Here is an 18,380-nt window from a genome sequence, read left to right on the forward strand (position 1 = left end):
TCACACTAATTCAGTAATTAGACAGAATAAGTATACAGTACAGATAATGCTGTTTGCTGTGGGCCAAAGGAAATAAGTCAATTAGCGAACGTTTTCCATGATCTTTGTGTTTTTAATTCTCGTTTAATTTTTACCATCATCACCATCACAGCTTAGGACTAATTGTGATGTTAGATAAAAGACTTGTGGGAGAGTGGAGGCTCTCTGCCGTCCCCACCGCTGCTGAAAACCAAACCTGCGATCAGAGCCTCAGACCCGGTGTCGCAGCTCTCGTCTCTGTGTCACCACGAGTCCGCGACACAAACGTGTCCCGTAAACAGTCATCTCTTGTTTATGACAGATACAGTACGACTGTACACATCGTAACATGTATATGATAACCCATTGATTGATTATCAAAGGCTTCACTGAAAACAAATGCACACAACCAGAGGAGGGTTAGCAACAGCGAAGAAGCGACCGGACTTGCAGATGCACTAATGATGCAATTTATAAATCGATAAAAGTCGTATTTTAATCAACATTGCATCTGAAATTAATTATTTTACTCATAAAGTGCATAATAAGCAGGATAATGTAGAGTTTGTCTGTTGTTATGGAGAAATAAAGACTGAGACATCCTTAACCAATACAGTCTATGATCGTAGCAGTGCCTAGGTCTCAAGATGGTGCTGCATGATTTGGTAGTTTGACTGACAGACAGGCCACCGGAGTTGTCTGAGACTAATTTAATTGGAAGGACACATTTTGGCCCCTGCTATTTACACAGATGACCAAATTTCGTCATTGATATGTCAAATCACTTATGTCATCGATTACTGTCTAATTCTTACCAGATATACTTAGATTTTTATAATTTTGCCAAGATTTTGCCAAAAATTAGCCGCCTGGGATGGTACCTTTAAGTCCATGTTTTTTGGTGCCTCTCAACAAATGCCACAGGGATCGGTCTTCATGGCAACTGAACAATGATCAGGCAAGAAAGAAGATGAAATGCAGGTGGAAGCTCAAGGAAAAGCTAGAAGGAGGACTTTAGCTGGTCTTACTTTACTGTTTTCAAAGTCAAGGATCTTCTTCAGTGCTCTACACTGTGACTATATAGACCGTGTTAGATTATGTCACTTTCCCAGGATAAAAGTACATGGACACATCTGCACCAACCAGCTGAGTTATCCCTTAATCAAAACCTACCTATATACTACTCCATTTTGTGCAGCTGGGGCCAGTTTGAGTGTCTGCTTTATCTGTAGCTCATGTCTTTGACTGAAGAAAGCAGCGCATGCATTACTCAGGTTAGAGAGAATACTCACATTACAGCTACGCACCCATAAAGACTTCAGGCCTATATTTAGAAAGTTTTTAATTACGTCTTCTTTCCATCATAGTGGCAAAGCAACAACAACAACAACAGCGTATGTACAACACACAGCCACTTCCCCCCTGTGCCTGGAGTGGCCTCTGTCTCTAAGTGTCCAAGGTCACACAGATCTATGCAGGTCCCCCTCTGACAGTAATTACATATAGCCTCCGGAGAGAGAGAGCAACACACAAGAGGAAAATGGGGAGAGAAAAGAGAGACGGCGGTTCGAAGGAGGAACAATGTGTCGGGAGTGAGGAGAGTGAGACAATGAGAGATAAAAGCAAAGAGCAACAGATAAAGACCCTCAAAATAAACTGAGGATTAAAGAAAGCAATCCCTCAAGCTTCTCAGTGACTTGGAAATAAGAAACGTTGCCGACGTGAAATTAATCACTTATCGAGCTCGTGTAAAGATATCCATATATGAAAAACCCACACTTAAGAGTAATTAAATGTTAATAATTAAAGGGGGTAAAACAGAGCGCTCAGGACCCCAGGAGAATAAAGATATTACAAACTGCATTTCCTTCAAGAAACACTTAGAAGATAATAGCATAAAAAGTTTATAACATGGGCCGACACATGTTCATTAAAAGCATAACAACATCTGGGAGGACTTTACTATCACCACTAGCCTCAGCGGAGCACATGAAAGAAAAGAATACATCCTGTTTTAGTCAGCCATGACATCTGAAAGTCAATGGCTGTAACCACACTGTTGTTATGACCTTTCTTCTCCTCCGTCCTCGTCTTTCTTCTACTGTAACAGGTACTTCCTGTATGCCACTGCATTGCTTATTATTACTACACTGCAATATCTGCTGCCATCTGCCTCAGACTTTATATGCTCTTATCAATGTAAGGCCATTATGCATCATTTTTCTTTATTGCAAATGGTGCTATCTACAGCCACCTGACCCGCATCTCCCATAACCCGCTCTCGCTAAGGTACAATTTTTATTCATTTCTCTTTTCTTTATCGTTGAAAACAGCATTTTATATAGCGCCTTCTACATCCTGCTCCTTATTGTTAGTATCACCCAGCGACCGAGAATATTCCACTACTTTCTTTTGTTCTCTTCTTCTTGCCGCTGACACTTTAATTTTCCTATGTGGAATCAATAAAGTTCATCTTATCTTATTGACGCAACGGCTGAAACAAATGGGAGCTTAACTGCAGACAGAGAAATGACTCTCTCCTCCAGAGCCAGCTGTATTTTAATCATTTTGTTTCTATAAATACATCTACCTTTCATGATCAGTTTTACACCCACAATAAAAGCCGGCGATTATTGAAGTTAAGTAAATGGCTTCGCTCCTATCATCATTATCATGTCAAAAAGCAAAGTCGTGGCAATATTGTTTTATTCTCTTACTTACACTTAGGCGTGTTGCTGGCTGCCAAAGTGAACATCAGGTGAGGCAGAGAGCACGGGGAGCAGCCAGTTACTGTAGGTTTCACTCCATGTCATTAGTGTGCTGTACCTCAAGGATGGTCAAGGAGTGCTCAATGAAAGCGTTTGCTCCATCTGGCAAATGAGGGTGCCGGCAGATGCTGCCAAAAAACACGGACTGAATTTTGTCTGAATCTCGATGTTAATGTGTAACAAGAGACACGACGAGCGGATGTGTAGAAAACAATCCAACTCTGGGGATAATGTGGGTCTGAGAAGGTCAACGCATCAGGGAAGGGCGTAGATTCAACTCCGCGGTAACTGTTGTTCATGCACCAGAGAGGTCAAACTTATTAAAGTGCCGGTTTATTGTATTATGTTAAACTGTTGTGTTGCATCCACCGTCTCTTTGCTGTGTGTAATTTTAGTTCAGCGGCTTGATTGACGCGACTTGTTCAAGGTTAATTGGGATGAAGACACGTGGGCACAGCACATACATGACAATCTGTTGTCACATGGTCTGGACTATAAACTGTGGTGTCAACTCTGCGAGGTGCCGTGTTGTCATCAGTTGCAATCACAAGAGTATTTACAAAATCCAGCCTCTGCTTCCGAGCTCATCCGAGTATATAAATTATTTCACTTCAGAAATTGAGAAAGGGGGGTAAGAGAGACGGGTGGTGGTGGGTTGTTGAACATGTAATGATATTGCAAAGCACTCAGCTTGTATGATTTTACAGGCCCTAACACTTTGATGTGCTCTTCAAGGGGTTGGTATGACTTAATGTAGCTTTGAGGAAACGTCAGCGAAAATGAAAGAGACCAAGGGAGAGGAGAGAAAGATGGAGGAGAGCAGGGAGGGGCGAAACAACGTGATAGAGAGGGAGATGAGGGGAGCGAGGCAGGGGGTGAACACGGGTCAGGTTTTGCCTCCCTGCTGAGAATAACACTTTTTTTTTTTTTTTTTTTTCAAACTAGCACATAAGCCTCTTGGTGGAAGAACACGGGCCAATTAAAGGGGGAAATAAATAAATAAAACAGCCGCAGCATTGCTGGATCATCTAAAAATCAAGCCTTTATATGAGAAAAGATTAAATAACTCACAGCTCTCCTGTCAAAATACACTGAGAGCAGCAATATAAAAAATGCAGTTTGTGTACAATTTCTTTAAATGCAACACCTCAGGTTGCCGCTGAGAAAAAGTTGTAAATGCATTGCATCTTGTAGTTTCCACAGGTCCCTTATAGATTCAAGGAATTCAAGAGAAATATGCTTTAAAGGAAAAAGCATTGATTTGTTCTTGCTGTACATGTGTGAACCGAGCACTACATGTTTCCAAAACGCTTCCGATCTAAAGCTGCCTCTTAAATTTTCCATAACATGGAATATTCCTGTAGATTGTCTCTGCTGACGGTAAGTGATGCTGAAGGCATTAACCCTCGCTTCAGGTTAACATGTGCCATGTTTCAGCCTCTTCCCAGTGACACGTGATTTTGATCAGTGATAAAAAACCTTGCACATAACCCCTCACATCACACTCAACTTGCAGGGGAGTGGAGCTGTAGTAGCCAGAGGTGGTGTAAGGGCTTTAGATTTAAATCTACAGCTCAGGGCGAGAAGATGAAGAGCAGATTGTTTCTGCACCCTGGGTAACACCTGGAGGTTTCAAGAGGGGGAGGAAAAAGAGAAGGAAAGAATGAATTCGGGGTCCAAGCGTTTTCCACATTTGTACATGTATATGATTGGATTATTATAGTCTGAACGATGCTCGGGCTCAAATTGGCAGTAAATGAAGGCAAATTAATTAATTATGGCAGTGAGGCAAATTAAGAGGTGGCCAAAGTCAATTTCATGGCCTCTGACAGTCGGCTGCCAGTGGAGCCAGATGTGGGGGGCGGCTGAGCAAGGAAGACCTCCACATCCTGTACGGCTCCCACACACATACGTACACACACACACACACACACACTGGCAGACGATGAAGGGAGAGTGATTGGCGTGAAGGCTTCAGATCTGTTCCAACTAGTTTGTGAATGCAGGTTTGATTGTAATTGTGCGTCTCCGAATCGGCGGATTGTGTCGGAGGATAATTAAGTCACAAAAGGCGATGAGTCGATGATGGGGAGGCTCAAATTCCGAGGCTCAAGGGTCAAAATTCAGTCACATCGAATCAGCCAAAAGACGCGCTTTCAGGCTACGCTGCCTTTCGCTGCACATCACTCTGGATTATTTCTGAAAAGACAAATCTATTCTCACATTATCTGGGAGCTTCACATATCGACTGCCGTGGTACTAATATCAAAAAGCGCAGCTCTGTGAAGTGCTGCTGAAGCACAACCTCTACCTGCCCTCGAGTTACTGTTGCAACAAACTGCTCTGTGTGTGTCTGTGTGTGTGTCCGCCCTTATAATAAACACAGATATAATACATACTGTACATGTACACGACACGTACACACAACTTGATTTTGATATTGCGGACGATGGGCCATTAAGCAAACTACCTGAAAGATGGACCGTTACCCAGCACGAAAAACAGCACAGGGGGAGGTATTACGAGTGCATTCACTCGTGTGTACAAACACAAACACGCACGCACACACTCATACTTTATACAGACACAAACAGCTTGTCAGGGGGGGCAGCCATGCGGGAGCACCAGGGATTGTTAGTTTTCCAATCTCCAAACTTTTCTCTCCCTTCCTCCCAGTGTCAGTGGTGACAAGAGGGGCCGGGGTGATTTATTCCTGTCATTCAGTAGTAATAACAAGTGGGACGTCCTTTCTTTTGTCTCCACTGGTGGGAGGGATGCTGCAGCAAGGGATGAGGTGAATGTCTGAGTGGTAGAGATAATTGTCATTCATAAAGTCAGTCTGGTGTTAACAGGGAATAAAAAGCCAGCGAGCCCTTGTGTGCATCTCTGTGTGGAGAGATTGTTGATGGCGGCGTTGCACAGGATGATGAAATAGTCAGTGTAGCATTAAATAATAAAACGCATTTACAACGCTTTAAACTAAAAGTAATTCTCATTCAAATTAGCGCACGTACCTGTCTCTACGTCCTGGGCGTAGAAGTGCAGAGTGTCGGCGATTTCGGTGACGAATACTGCTCTGTAGTTGGCCACGCGTTCCTTCTCCTCTGTTACATGCACGACCTCCTCCACTGGTTTCTCCTCGTAGTTGGCCCAGACCTACAACACACACACAGAGGTGAAAAGGAGAGGTCAGTGACTACAACACAAACCAAAACCAACGCATTACAAAGACACAACTAAGCCAATATACTTCTGATTGTTCTTCTGAATACTTTGGGAAAAAAGAAAAATACATGTAAATGCAGACAATAGATGGTGTGATGCTTCATTAGTTTGAGTCATTCTCCAGTCACTAAATGTTTCGAATATTTGTTGGTTTTTTTGCCACCCACTAGAAACATAATAGTGATTCACACATTTTGCACCGCTGACTGATTTCTAGTATTTATGAGAGCACCAGGATACCGAGAGGAGCCAGATATACGGGGCTTTGGTGATGTATTACCTCAGCATCAAAATCAAATCAACATTCACATTGTTACATTTTTGTTACTCATTATCTTGAGCCAAACTCAAACCAATGACGCTGCCAGTATTTTTTTTTTTGAACTGTCTATTGTTTTTACTACAGCTTTTCTGAATCACCATGATGCCGCAAAGCTTCAATTCAGAGCAGATGGTCTATGAATAATAGCAGGAAATGATCCACTGGTCCAACTTTCTCCACTGATCATTTAAAAGTAATGATGGTTGTCATGAACGACTCTGCACATTATTAGGACCTGAATAATTCTCATGATGAGGCGAGGCAATCGTTTGTATTGTAAAGCGGATGAATGGGAGTCGACTTTCTTTTGTTGGCGAATTCAAAGTGTGCGTTTCTGTTTGAAGCTGAAGATTAAAACATGATAGGATTCACAGGACTGAAAAATATATATAGACAGATAGAGAGCGACGAATGTGAGCATGAGCAAGCAGGAATGAGCCCAGTGTGTCCCAGCTCATCCCCATGATTTCCAAGGACAGGGTCAGGGGTCACTCTTCGCTTGTCCAGTTTGGCCCAAACAGGATCCACGGGAATTAACTCTGTCAGGACATTAGTTTGATGTGTCCTTCATGTGTGTGTTGTTGTGTGTGGGCATGTATTTGTGTGCGTGTCAAAACCAAACTGGCTCTTTTCAGGGTTAAATCCTGGGTTAGGGTTACAGTAAGTTTAGACATTGGAGAAATGATGAAAACATCACACGGATGGGAAAGATCGTAGTTAGTAAGGTACTACCCCACAAGCATTGCATTTTGTGTGTGTGTGTGTGTAAGCAGGTTACATCCTTTCTATGCTCCATCAAGGTTAGTTCTCTTTTGGCTGCCCAGGAGAAACAGAGGGCAAGAGGCTCATTAGGGAGAAGTGCTTTGCCTTGGGCCACATATCAAACTGCATGGATGTCAGCACGTGTGTGTGTGTGTGTGTGTTTACAGAAAGCAAGGGATGCGGCAGGAAGAGTGGGTGGTTGTTAAGACTGAATGCAGCTTGTTTGTATACAGCTTCGAGTATAGTAATAGTATTAAGGCATGTGCATAAACACAAGATGGTCGGGGATGAAAGCGAGCTAATCATCTCCCTGCAGATGAAACGCTGGTGAAGGGGATGTATAGGAAGAGACAGGGAGTAGAGATGGGCGGGGAACCCAAAAGTCAAAAAGTGCAACCGAGCTTCACGGTGCTCCAACTTCTAGTGCAGCGGCTGCAGCGGCGGCACAGCTTGTTACCATTCATTTCTCCGGGCTATTTGGGAAGTGTTTACTTTGAAAGGTTACATAAAGAGAGGGAAAGGAGGCAGACAGATTTTTTAACAGTGCAGCGATATTAGCCAATTAGGTTCTGGCTAATTATTTAACTGCATGGTATCGTCGAGCTAATTAGATTAGCTAGTTTTAATGTTGTCATTTTTTTCACTCTGCTTTAGCTCATCTGCAGAGCTACGCTAGTGTTAAGGCTTAGTTAATCATACCCCAGGCTTTTTTTTTTTTTTTTAATATGCCGGCTCTTCAGCATGCTTATTAGATTATCATTTTACCTCATTGATGTGGTGATGTACAGCGGCATGAGTCTTATAGCTGCAAACGGTGTGTGTATGTGTGTGTGTGTGTGTACAAGCAACAGAAACAGGCGAAAGAAAGAAAATCCTTCCAACTGTTAGCAATGAAACAAGCAACAGAAGAAGTGAGAGTCGCTGCCCTATCTACCCGCTAACAAAAGACAGGGTCACACTACCCAATTACATTCAATTATTCATCCCACAAATGCTGCAGAAAAAAAAGAGGAGTGAGAGAAGAGAGGGAGGAAGGAGCGAAGGAGGGAGGGAGGGAGAGAAAGCAGGTAGAAATTCTGCAGATTGTGGGCAAGCAAGGTTAATGAAGACTGAAAACACGGCCACGCTTCGTAAACCCCGAGATCAGCCATGTTTTTTTTTTGTATGGCATTATAGGCATGTGCATTATTAGCACACACACGCATAGAGCCATTTGCACACATTATATGCACAGTCACAAATGCTGGGATACACATTGCGGGGATAATAAGCATGCTTCCCGCATTGCAATGGAGCTGACATGGCTTGGCTTTTAATCAAACCTGCTGCACCACTTAGGGATGACAAAGATTAGAGTGTCACCATTCATTAGCCCGGTGGCCGTCACTGCAGCACCTTTAGGGTGGTAACAAGTGGCGAGGGCTTATGGGTAGGATTGGTAACCGAGCAGAGCTGCAGGGCCTCCTGTTGACCTCTGGCTCCGTGATGAGTACAGGTGTCACAGGAACAAGAGACGAGGTTCAACCATTTGCCTCGCTAGTGAAAGTTCTCCACACAACAACGCTGCTTGATTCAAACGGAGAGGATGTGCAGGCGGCCAATCAGGAGCAGATGAGCTTAAACAGATGCAAACAGACCGGCAGCCTCCTGCATTTCACTCAATCTGTTTTCTGGAGGATGATGCAAGCGGCCGTTTCTGCTCTCAACATGTTATGCACACATTGAGTTCTGCCTCGGCAGATGGGCAGTTGTAAAGCTGCTGTGTATTTGTTCTCCCGCGCCGGGCGACCAGCATAAGGGTTATTGTTTGATTGGAGTTGTCGAAACCAGCGTGCTTTTCACACTTCTAACATTTCTTGCCATCTTGTGTGGCAGGTTTCCACTGAAAATGACTGCTGCCTCCTTCTATTCTCTTTGAAGCTACATGTGTGAAATGGGGCTAACACTGTGTCTACACAGGAGGCGTAGCGGCTTCAGAGCTCCGTCTATAAGCTTGACGCTGCAACATACACACCCAGCAGGGATGTAAAATAGAAAAAAAAAGGACGTGAAGCATAAAAAATGCTGTAGGTCAAGTTCACACAAATATAGTGCGAGACAAATAGACTGGTAAAAAAAGATTAGCTGAAATAATTGTAGTCGTTGATAAATATTAAATGGTAAAGCCCATAAACTATAACTAAAACAGTCACAAAGGAGGCGACGTACACACTATTGATTGTCTATGAGCCATTTGTGGCCAAGAGCTGCTAAAAGGCTCCAGTGGTCAGTGTGATTACAGCAAGTTGAACACAGGATTTGCTTCGTCTCTGAGAGCACCATTAGAAACACTATAGTCTAATCTCCTTTTAAAGTACAAATAAATGCACACACATACACACACTCTTACACACACACTCACACATACACGCACACACATACACAGGCTGTGCCCAGGGCTGATGACCTTCCGTGAGCAGCCAACCATCCTGTTTGTTCCACTTGAATGCAGGTATGTGACGGCTGCTTCTGCTGCTGCTCTGCAACTGCAGCCAGACGCTAGAGCCACTAAGCTGCCAGAGACAATGAGAGAGAGAGGGGGGAGAGAGAGAGAGTGAAGGGAAGAGAGAAAGAGAGGGGTGTAGATATAAAGATGGGGAAAAGGAAAAAGGCGGCAGGCCATTAAGCTCAGGCTGAAAGGACAACAAGTCCTAATAATGGGGACCAAACAGAGAGATGGCAGGTTAGGCTGACCTTCACAACTCCTCAATGACAAAACACACTTAGAGCCAAGTGAGTGACAAGCGAGTCCAGTGGGGTAATGTGATGATGGGGCAGGGTTGCTCTACTGCTGCACATGGCGACTATGAGAACCCACATGAAAAAGGCTGGCAGAAGTGCTCAAGCATGTGTGGCAGGGATTAGGCCTGTTCCCATTTCCATTTTACAAAATCAGTTTTTCTTTTCTTCGCCTCAACCTTTCATTCTCTTAATCTTCTATTCCCCCCATTCTTTTTCTCAGGCTACACATCGGTAATCGCAATTTCAGTCCATCTTTTTAATCATCTGATTCTTTTATATACACTTACTTTAATACTGTATTTTCATATGAATCGATCGCTTCACAATTGAAATACATTTTCTTTTCATAGAAATTGCGAGAACCTTTATATTACAGCTGGATTTTAAAAGACAAATTGGTTTTCTTAGAAGTGCCAAGTGACACCTGGAAGCAAAACGCCTGGCCGTGAAGAAAATACCGGGTTATAGCCAAATTGTTGCAGCAATTTACTGGTGGCGAGTCTTCATTTCGCTGGCTGGCACGCCAGATACCTTACTGATGGAAGAGCTGCTCTTCAGCGGTCGGTAAGTGCGGCTCTGCTTCAAGTAGTTAAGTGGTCCGCTGATTAGCTTAGTGCTGATTTCTCTGAATATTTCTAATTTGATGAAGAGCGCCGCAGCTTAGAGAGACTAAGCCTCGGTGCTACATTCATAGATTTAACACATACAAGCACAGGTGGATGAATACACAGACAGATGGATGACTGAACCCACACGTAGTGCCAGAACGAGGGGGTGAGGGCTGGTCTGAACACTGATTAAAGGTGGCAGTGTGTCAATTCTTGTGGTGTGTGTACAGTCTGTAGAGACCAAAGAGGAAAAAAAAAAATCGCCATTTCTACCCACAGTGCACTTTGTTACTAGGCAGGTACCAATTTTTATAGCCAAGAGGGCCACATTAACACAAATACAGGACTATTTGGAAAAAAAGTTTTATTTTTATTCCGTCATCATCGTGTTGCACTCCTCGTATGATTACCATGGCACACTTGATGCACACACACACACACTCATAAAAGCACTTGACAGCTGCAGGACGCATATGTCGCTGCACTCTGATTCAAACACACCTCAGTGGACAAGGTTGCTCTGCCCTCGCAACCCGTGACAAACTTGCGCAGGTCTGAAACAATGCAGCTGTCACAGACGAGTCGAAGCGGCGAAGTGATCCGAGAGAGATACTGTAGAGCGCGCAGGGAAACTTACATGGCTCCATTGTTCATCTATTACCCAATCACACTTGGGGAACAATTGAAATCAATAGGAGCATGTTATTCATAAGAGTTCACTTTGTAAATCAATTTAGCCCCTATTATATCCCTGATGAATCCCCTTTAGAGAGAATGGTTCATTAATTCAATCGAGGGCACGTTTTTCTCTTTCGGTCTTTCCATGTTCACTTATAGCCTTTTTTTATTTTTTTTAATAAAGAGGCTCACATCAAAGACTCTTGGCTACGCATTAGAATAGAAAAGGAACATTTTACTTATGACTAATTTCATCTTGTTTAGAGAAATTGTGGGTGAGCTTTACTCAAATAACAAAACAAGAGCCACCATCATATCAAAGACAAGTGTTGGTGAGTGAGTAAAGGATACATATAAAAATGAAAACCTATTCTAGTGTTTAAAACTTCACAAAAAGTGCTGCATTTTCTTCATTTTTTTAGCTTTAGAGTTTCCACGTTTTGATGTACAAATGTTTTCCTCTAGAAAGCAGTTTGATCGGCATACAAAGTGAGTGAGAGCTCATTAGAAATCTGCATTGGTGTCACACTAATGATTGGGAAAGGTTGGAGTGGTAGAGAGGTGGACGACCCTGGATTTGCTGTTGCCCGATGATGTTGTCTGTATTGACTAAGCCATTAGAGGCGGAGAATGATCAACGAGACGGACAATTGCTTCATCGAGAGGCGGTTCTGTCGCATCACATCTGAGACCTGGGACCAAACGCCGCTCTCCATGTTTGAAGTGGGGAGCAGGTAACTTGGGTAGGAAGATACTTAATCCTGTTCTTGCAGCCAAACAAAAAGGTAGAAACACAATAATATTCCCCTATCAAGGCTGAAGAGTCCTCAAAACACTGACACGAAAAAAGAAAAGCCAGCTCTTGTATGAACAGGAAATAACAAAAAGATATTCATTGTGGGGCCACTTGAGTGGAGCAGCTTGTTGTTGTGTTGTTAGATTAAAAGATGTCAATGAAATTCCACCCTTGATAAATAAGTGAAAAGTTATTATCTCATGAGTGACCATATATATAAACCCAGGTAGTGCTGATTTACTGAGTGCAATGTTAGGATGGAATAATCTCCATGTGGCAATTTCAATAAAAACAGAAATTGGTCAAAATAACCTTTCCTTCCTCTTGTTTGGTGTTAAGTGCAAATGTTCCTTTTACAACTGGACTTTCAGACATTTATGAGTCAATACCAGGAAGAGATGTGATGTTATGAGAGGAGGGTGCCAACGGGTAAATCCTTGTTTTGACAACCTTCAATTCAAATGGAGTAAGTGAAAAATAATAACCTGACCCTGATTGGACAGTGAGTTTCATGACAGCTGTCATGTCAACATGGCCTGATCGTTCTTGTACACTAAAGAGAAAAGACATCATCCCGATGCAACTCGTGCCTCGCCCCTAAAACGCCTGCCTCCAAGGTTAACAGGGGGTTATTGATGGTGCGTTAACCTGGCTCACCTTGTCGTAGCGGGCCAACCAGGATATGAAAGGGTGGCAGCGGTGGTGGTGGTGATAAAAAAATAAATAAAAAACAGATTTATCGGATGAGGAACACGCTTCCTTGTCATTTCTTCCCAGTGCATCCTCATATTCACATATAATGCATGGCAGCCTCGAATAGTAAAACATCCATTCTAGGGAAAAGACACACACGTACGTGTACGAAAAACGCAAACACACAGTGGTGGCCTTGGGAAGAAATGGTCCTGTTTGAGCTACAATGTGGTACCAACATCATTCCTGCCACAATGGGCTAATACAACATGACTGCTTATAGGCCTGCAAGGCCACACACGTGGACACGGTAACAAAACATGTCAGCGGCACACAGGCCTATTTGACAAGCTGTAAAAACTGGAATCACACAACACCACTATATCACGTTTGATGCAGGAGGCAATTGGTTTAACACACCAGACATCTAAAGCAATTCTTTCTCATAACAAATGCATATAAAACTAACCTGATTTGAATAACAATTTGATTTAAAATCATCTTTATAAGCAGCAAGAAAGAAGTAATAAGACAACAATTCACAGTTTGTTTGTTTTTTACAGAGAATTTTTCACTGGGAAAAACTGTGCTCAACACCATGCAAGGTTTCTGACATTTTAAAAAATATATGGAGAGAGAGAAGTCTGACTGAGGCTTTGAGACGGCGCCTCCAGCTAAGCTTCAACAGTGATCAATAAAATCTGTAAATCTATCACATCTTTGACTGCCTGCCAATGGAGAGAGGTCAAAACAGAGGTTCTGTGGTCTGTTGGTCCGGTGCCAGTTTAGCTCAGCGGCTGCAGCGTTCTCAAAAAAAAAGAAAAAAGAAAAAAGGTTTTGCACAAAGTAGGGGGGAAAAAAGCGCATTAAAACTGCATTCAAATAAAGTAACAACTGTGTTTAAGACCAGAGGTTGATGTATTATGAACACAGAGATACAAGCCTAAGACAGAGCGAGGTTCAGGCCGAGGCCACGGGGAAGTGTGGGTTTCAACACTTGGCTACTCCGACCACCACTGGAACCCAATCAATCCTAATCTGCTTAAATAAGAATATTAGAAAATAGGTGTCCACTTCCACGTCCCGAGCCAAAACCGCACCGAGGGGATCGAGGTGGAGGGGGGGGGGGTAAAGCAAGCGACGGATGGAGGGATGAGTCTCTCGGATGTGGTTACTTAGCAGATAAATTATGCATTAAAACTGCACAGGTGGCGCGGGACAGGGTTTTTAGGTGAAGGGAGGGAGGCGAGCAGCTGGGGAATTCATAACAGAAATGGGAGAGCGAGCGGAGAGAGAGAGGGAGAGAGAAAGAGTTACTTCCCAGCTTCATATCACAGCCAACAGATGTTCTCCCATCAAAGAGGCGGCAGGCAGGCGGCGAGGCTACTCAACCCCGGCTTACACGGCGAATATGACCCCCCTTATGCTGCCACACACACACACGGAGACACAGACACACAGAGACACACACACACACACACACACAACAGTGGAGGGCTTGAAAACGACCCCGGGCTATCATGGTGGCAACTTGTAACACTTTTTTAAATTGACAGAAATTGATCCACTTAGACATGTGTGTGTTGGGGTAGGGCTGACACTAGTACTATTAACAACGAGCGCTAACTTCCACCTGACAGAGATTGGTGGTGGAGTGGTGCATGTGAGCTGAAGGCAGGGAGGGGTGAGGGTGGGTGTGGGGGGGGGGCATGGTGTTACCATGGAAACAGGACATGTGGGTGCATATGTAATTGGGGGTGATACGTGCACACAAACCTACACCTGTTCCGCCGCCGTCCTCATGGGCACCACCCCTCTCTACTCAGGTGGGATGGAAACGCAGACGGCTGGGAGAATGAAGCAGGCATCACACACACACACAGAACCACACACACAGAACCACACACACGGTCCCTGGAGGCGCTGCTGCATACAGAGCATACAGCCCCCCCCCCCCCCCCCACCCCCCCGACTGACTTAACCAGAGCATTGTCTATCTGTGGTCATTAAGAGATGATCAAGACAGGCAAGATGTCGTCAGAGCAAAACAAAAAAGCAGTGCGAGGGGAATAAGCGTGCAATTAAAGCTTACCAGCTGCAAGGGCACATGATACAAACACACACACACACACAAACACACACACACTCTTCAAATGGCCTAGACAGCGAGGCAGAGGAATAGAGATGGGAAAAAAAGAGAGGGAGAGAGGCAAAATAATTAAATGCTCGCCAAAACAAACACTTTGTCTGATTGCGTATCATGATAACCTTGATAAAAATGAGGTGCTGCTGCATGGAGAGATGAGGGGCTGTATGGGGGGGGGGGGGGTACACTTATTTAGAGGTTTGCTTGATTTGTGTGATTATTGTTGATTATTATGTTTGTTTGCCCTCCGCTGATTCTGAATTTGTACGTGTGACGTGCCAGATGACTTCTCCTGTTCTCGCTGGCCCTGTTGTTTTCACTCCGCTCCGCGTCGGTTCCGGTCTTTCTTATGACCTTGGTGCCGAGCGGCTGAAGCTCTGTCTCCCTGCGAACACGCCCACCTGGACGAACACCATGTGGGTTAAAAAGTGGGCTGGAATTAAGAATGAGTGTTTTTAGCCAACCCCCCGTCCCCTCTGCTCTGTTGTTCCTTTCATCCTTCCTCTATAAGATATGTTGATCAACACACTCCGCCTGATTACTGGAAATTATATAAGAGAAAGGCAAAAGAGCCGGTATAAAGCAGAGTGATTAAGAAATAGGACTACCTACATGTTACAATGTATAAGTATGCAATTAAAAGGCAATTAATCAACTTTTTAATTAACAGGCTAGTCGGTCCCAGGTTGCCACAGTGTTGCCATGACGACTGGTTTTCCAGGAGGTGGTATCTCTCCTTCGCTCTCCTCCTCGGTGGAGGACTCCTGATCACACCTTCCACTCCCTCTCCTCTCTTCATTTAGAAAGAGAGAGAAAAAATAATGGAGGTATGAGAAGGAGGGAGCCACAGAGGGAGAGAGGGAGAGAGGGAGAGAGGGAGAGAGGGAGGGAGGCAGAGCTAGTGGGGATTAAGGGAACGGGGAGAGATGCAGGATAGCAGAGAGAGGCTGAGAGTGACAGGGAGGTTAATATGGATCTGGTCATGGTGAGGAACAGCGATGGAGAGCGGGGAAAAAAAGAAAAAAAGGAGGGAGAACAGGGAGGAAAAGGAGAGAGCCGGAGAGAGGAGACGGTGGGGAGGAGGACTGAGGGGAGAAAGAGATGGCAATATTATCACATCAGAGGTAAAGCCCCTTGATGTCTCTGAATCGCTTCCCACATCTCACAATTTGTAACACGACTCAAAGGTCTGGTGTCGCTCCTGTGAAGAGATTCTTTCCCAGTTTGAGGAAGAGCTCAGAAAACCAGCTTCTTTGTTGGTGAGACGAAGGTCGGCATCAGAGACTATGTACCGGTATGTGAGACAGAGAACAAATGCAAACTGATAATTTGACACAGCTGAATCTGTCCTGAGATTTTCAGCACAAAGCACAGAAGGCAATTGTTCAGGATATAATTTTCACTTTTTAAATGAAAGAAAAAGTATCAATCTGGTGTCTACAGTTCATAATAGACTGTTGGAAGTATCAATTGCATAGCCCAATGCTGTGTGTCCAAACATATTGGACCATGGGAAAGTATTTGGCAAGACCCACACTGACACATAGAGGAAAATAACAGAAATGTGCAGGAATGGCAGGTAAAAAAAAAGAAGAAAAAAAGAAAAGACTATGGGGGAAATGGGGGAAAAGGACAAATAAAGAGAGAAAAAGAGAGGTAGAGAGAGACTAGTTCAAGCACAGGAATCGGAAACGCAGAGATGACGAGAGCCTGTTTATGTAACTGTCTCTCCCTGAGGCAGAGAGAGAGAGAGGGAGAGGGAGAGAGAGAGAGAGAGACTCCCAGTAAAATGCACAAAAAACACAGTCCCAAAACTAGCAGAGTGGTCCCATTCTCTAGATTTAGAGTGTTTTCTGCAGGCTAGCCAGCCAGGAGACTGAGCAGAGTAAAAGTGGACTGACCTAAATTACAATGGAAATGCTTCAGAGTTCATCAGAAATACTCTCAAATCTGAATCTTTACAAAAACAAAAGTAAGTGATAAGCAAGCATTACACTTCAAAAGCCACACCTCTACACACACACACACCAAGATTTGATGTTTCTCGTGAATAACAACAACAAAAAACAACACATCAAAGATTATAAAAGGATTAATGTGTAAATCTATGGAAGAGGAATACATGAAATGATTGCACTAACTGTCCCTCTGCATGCATTGATCATCAACCATGACAGCATAACTCACAAACAATCCAGTCTGTCAATCCTCGGAGCAATACAGCAATCTTTCAAAACCCTACATCTTTTCCCTGCTTCATTGTTTTCATCCATCTGTTCCCCTTCCTCGCACGTCACCGTACCCCAGGGTTGATAGCCCATGAAAAAGGACCCATCAATTTTCTATTAGGGGCTAGCATTTTCTTATGGTCTGAGAAAACATGCTGAACACCGTGCCACAAACCAACAATGACAATCTGCAGTGCACTGGCATTTTATAACTAAAGTGGGGGTCATGAGAACATATTTTATTTTGTTGGACAGTGTGACGACCCCTGAGACTTTTATTTCATGACAGCGAGAGGCCACAAAAGACACTAAAATATGAGTCTGACAGATAAAACTGGAGCTGACAGGTACGGCCCTTAATAGTTGGCAGAAATGTGGCTCGTATCATCCCCGTGCTGGGAAATAACGACGCATAAACAATACAGAAAACCTCAAAGCATAATGTAGGGTCACACAGTGAAGCCAGCAGCAGTAACCCAGTGAGCACTTCCAGTGTCCACTCTATCAAAGATCCATTCAAGAGACAAATGAGCTGGAGGAAAAAGTGTCTCACTCTGAGAGACAGCAGGGACCCAAACTTCGTTTTGGGTGCTCTTGTAAGAAATTGCACTTCGAACAAGTGCCTTTAGAAAGACCAGAGGACAGCGGGAGGGGAGAAAAAAATGCATCAATGAATCAATGCACTTTGCATTTTCCTCACAGTGAGAAAGCATTTGAGAGCATGTGAGGTAAGAGGAGAATAATAAAAAGAATGTCTAATTCAGGACTTAAGATTGGGAAAGTGTAAAGAGGAGCGAGGGAATAAGGAAGAGGGAGGGAGTTTGAATTAAAGACATGATGGGAAAAGAGAAGGATGGGGATGAAATGCTGTAGGTGCTGAGGCAAGTGCAAATGAATGACAAGAACAGTGGAGGACTTGGAGGGAAAGTGAGAGAAAGGAGAAGAATGAAAGGAAGTGGGCGAAGCTGTCATAAGGCAAATAGAGGGAGAGAATAAGCAAATGCATTTAGAAGCGGAACTGGCTGCTCAACCAAGACTGGTCTGCCAATGTGTAGAGGACTCAGTGTCTGTGAGCAGGTAATAAAGAGAACTGATGAGGCGTTAGCATCCACATTGGCTATAAGCTTCCTGTTCTGTGGAGGAGGAAGAAGAAGAAGAATAAGGCGACGGCTAGAAGGATCTGTTTATTGCAGTAGCCACAGCAGCAGCAGCAAGAATAACAATTATTATAATAATACATATCCAGGAAGGTCAGAGATGTCAAATGCAATGAGCTCCTGTCAGAGCCCTTTTAGGTGACAAGGAAAAGTCAATAAGGTCTGATCTTAATGCCTTGGAACTAATAAAACCACAAC

General features: G+C 43.8%; 1 protein-coding gene across 2 annotated transcripts in view; it reads right to left on the minus strand.

Annotated features, from left to right (window-relative positions):
• Nucleotides 1–18,380, minus strand: part of snd1 (staphylococcal nuclease and tudor domain containing 1) — a 180,920-nt gene that overhangs the window by 34,161 nt on the left and 128,379 nt on the right. For both annotated transcript variants that reach the window (XM_083999700.1, XM_083999699.1), the window contains exon 18: nt 5,801–5,942. In XM_083999700.1, the coding sequence (XP_083855826.1) occupies nt 5,801–5,942 (142 nt within the window). The remainder of the gene's footprint in view (nt 1–5,800; nt 5,943–18,380) is intronic.

Source organism: Trachurus trachurus, assembly GCF_905171665.1.
Source record: "Trachurus trachurus genome assembly, chromosome: 23".
NCBI lineage: Eukaryota > Metazoa > Chordata > Actinopteri > Carangiformes > Carangidae > Trachurus > Trachurus trachurus.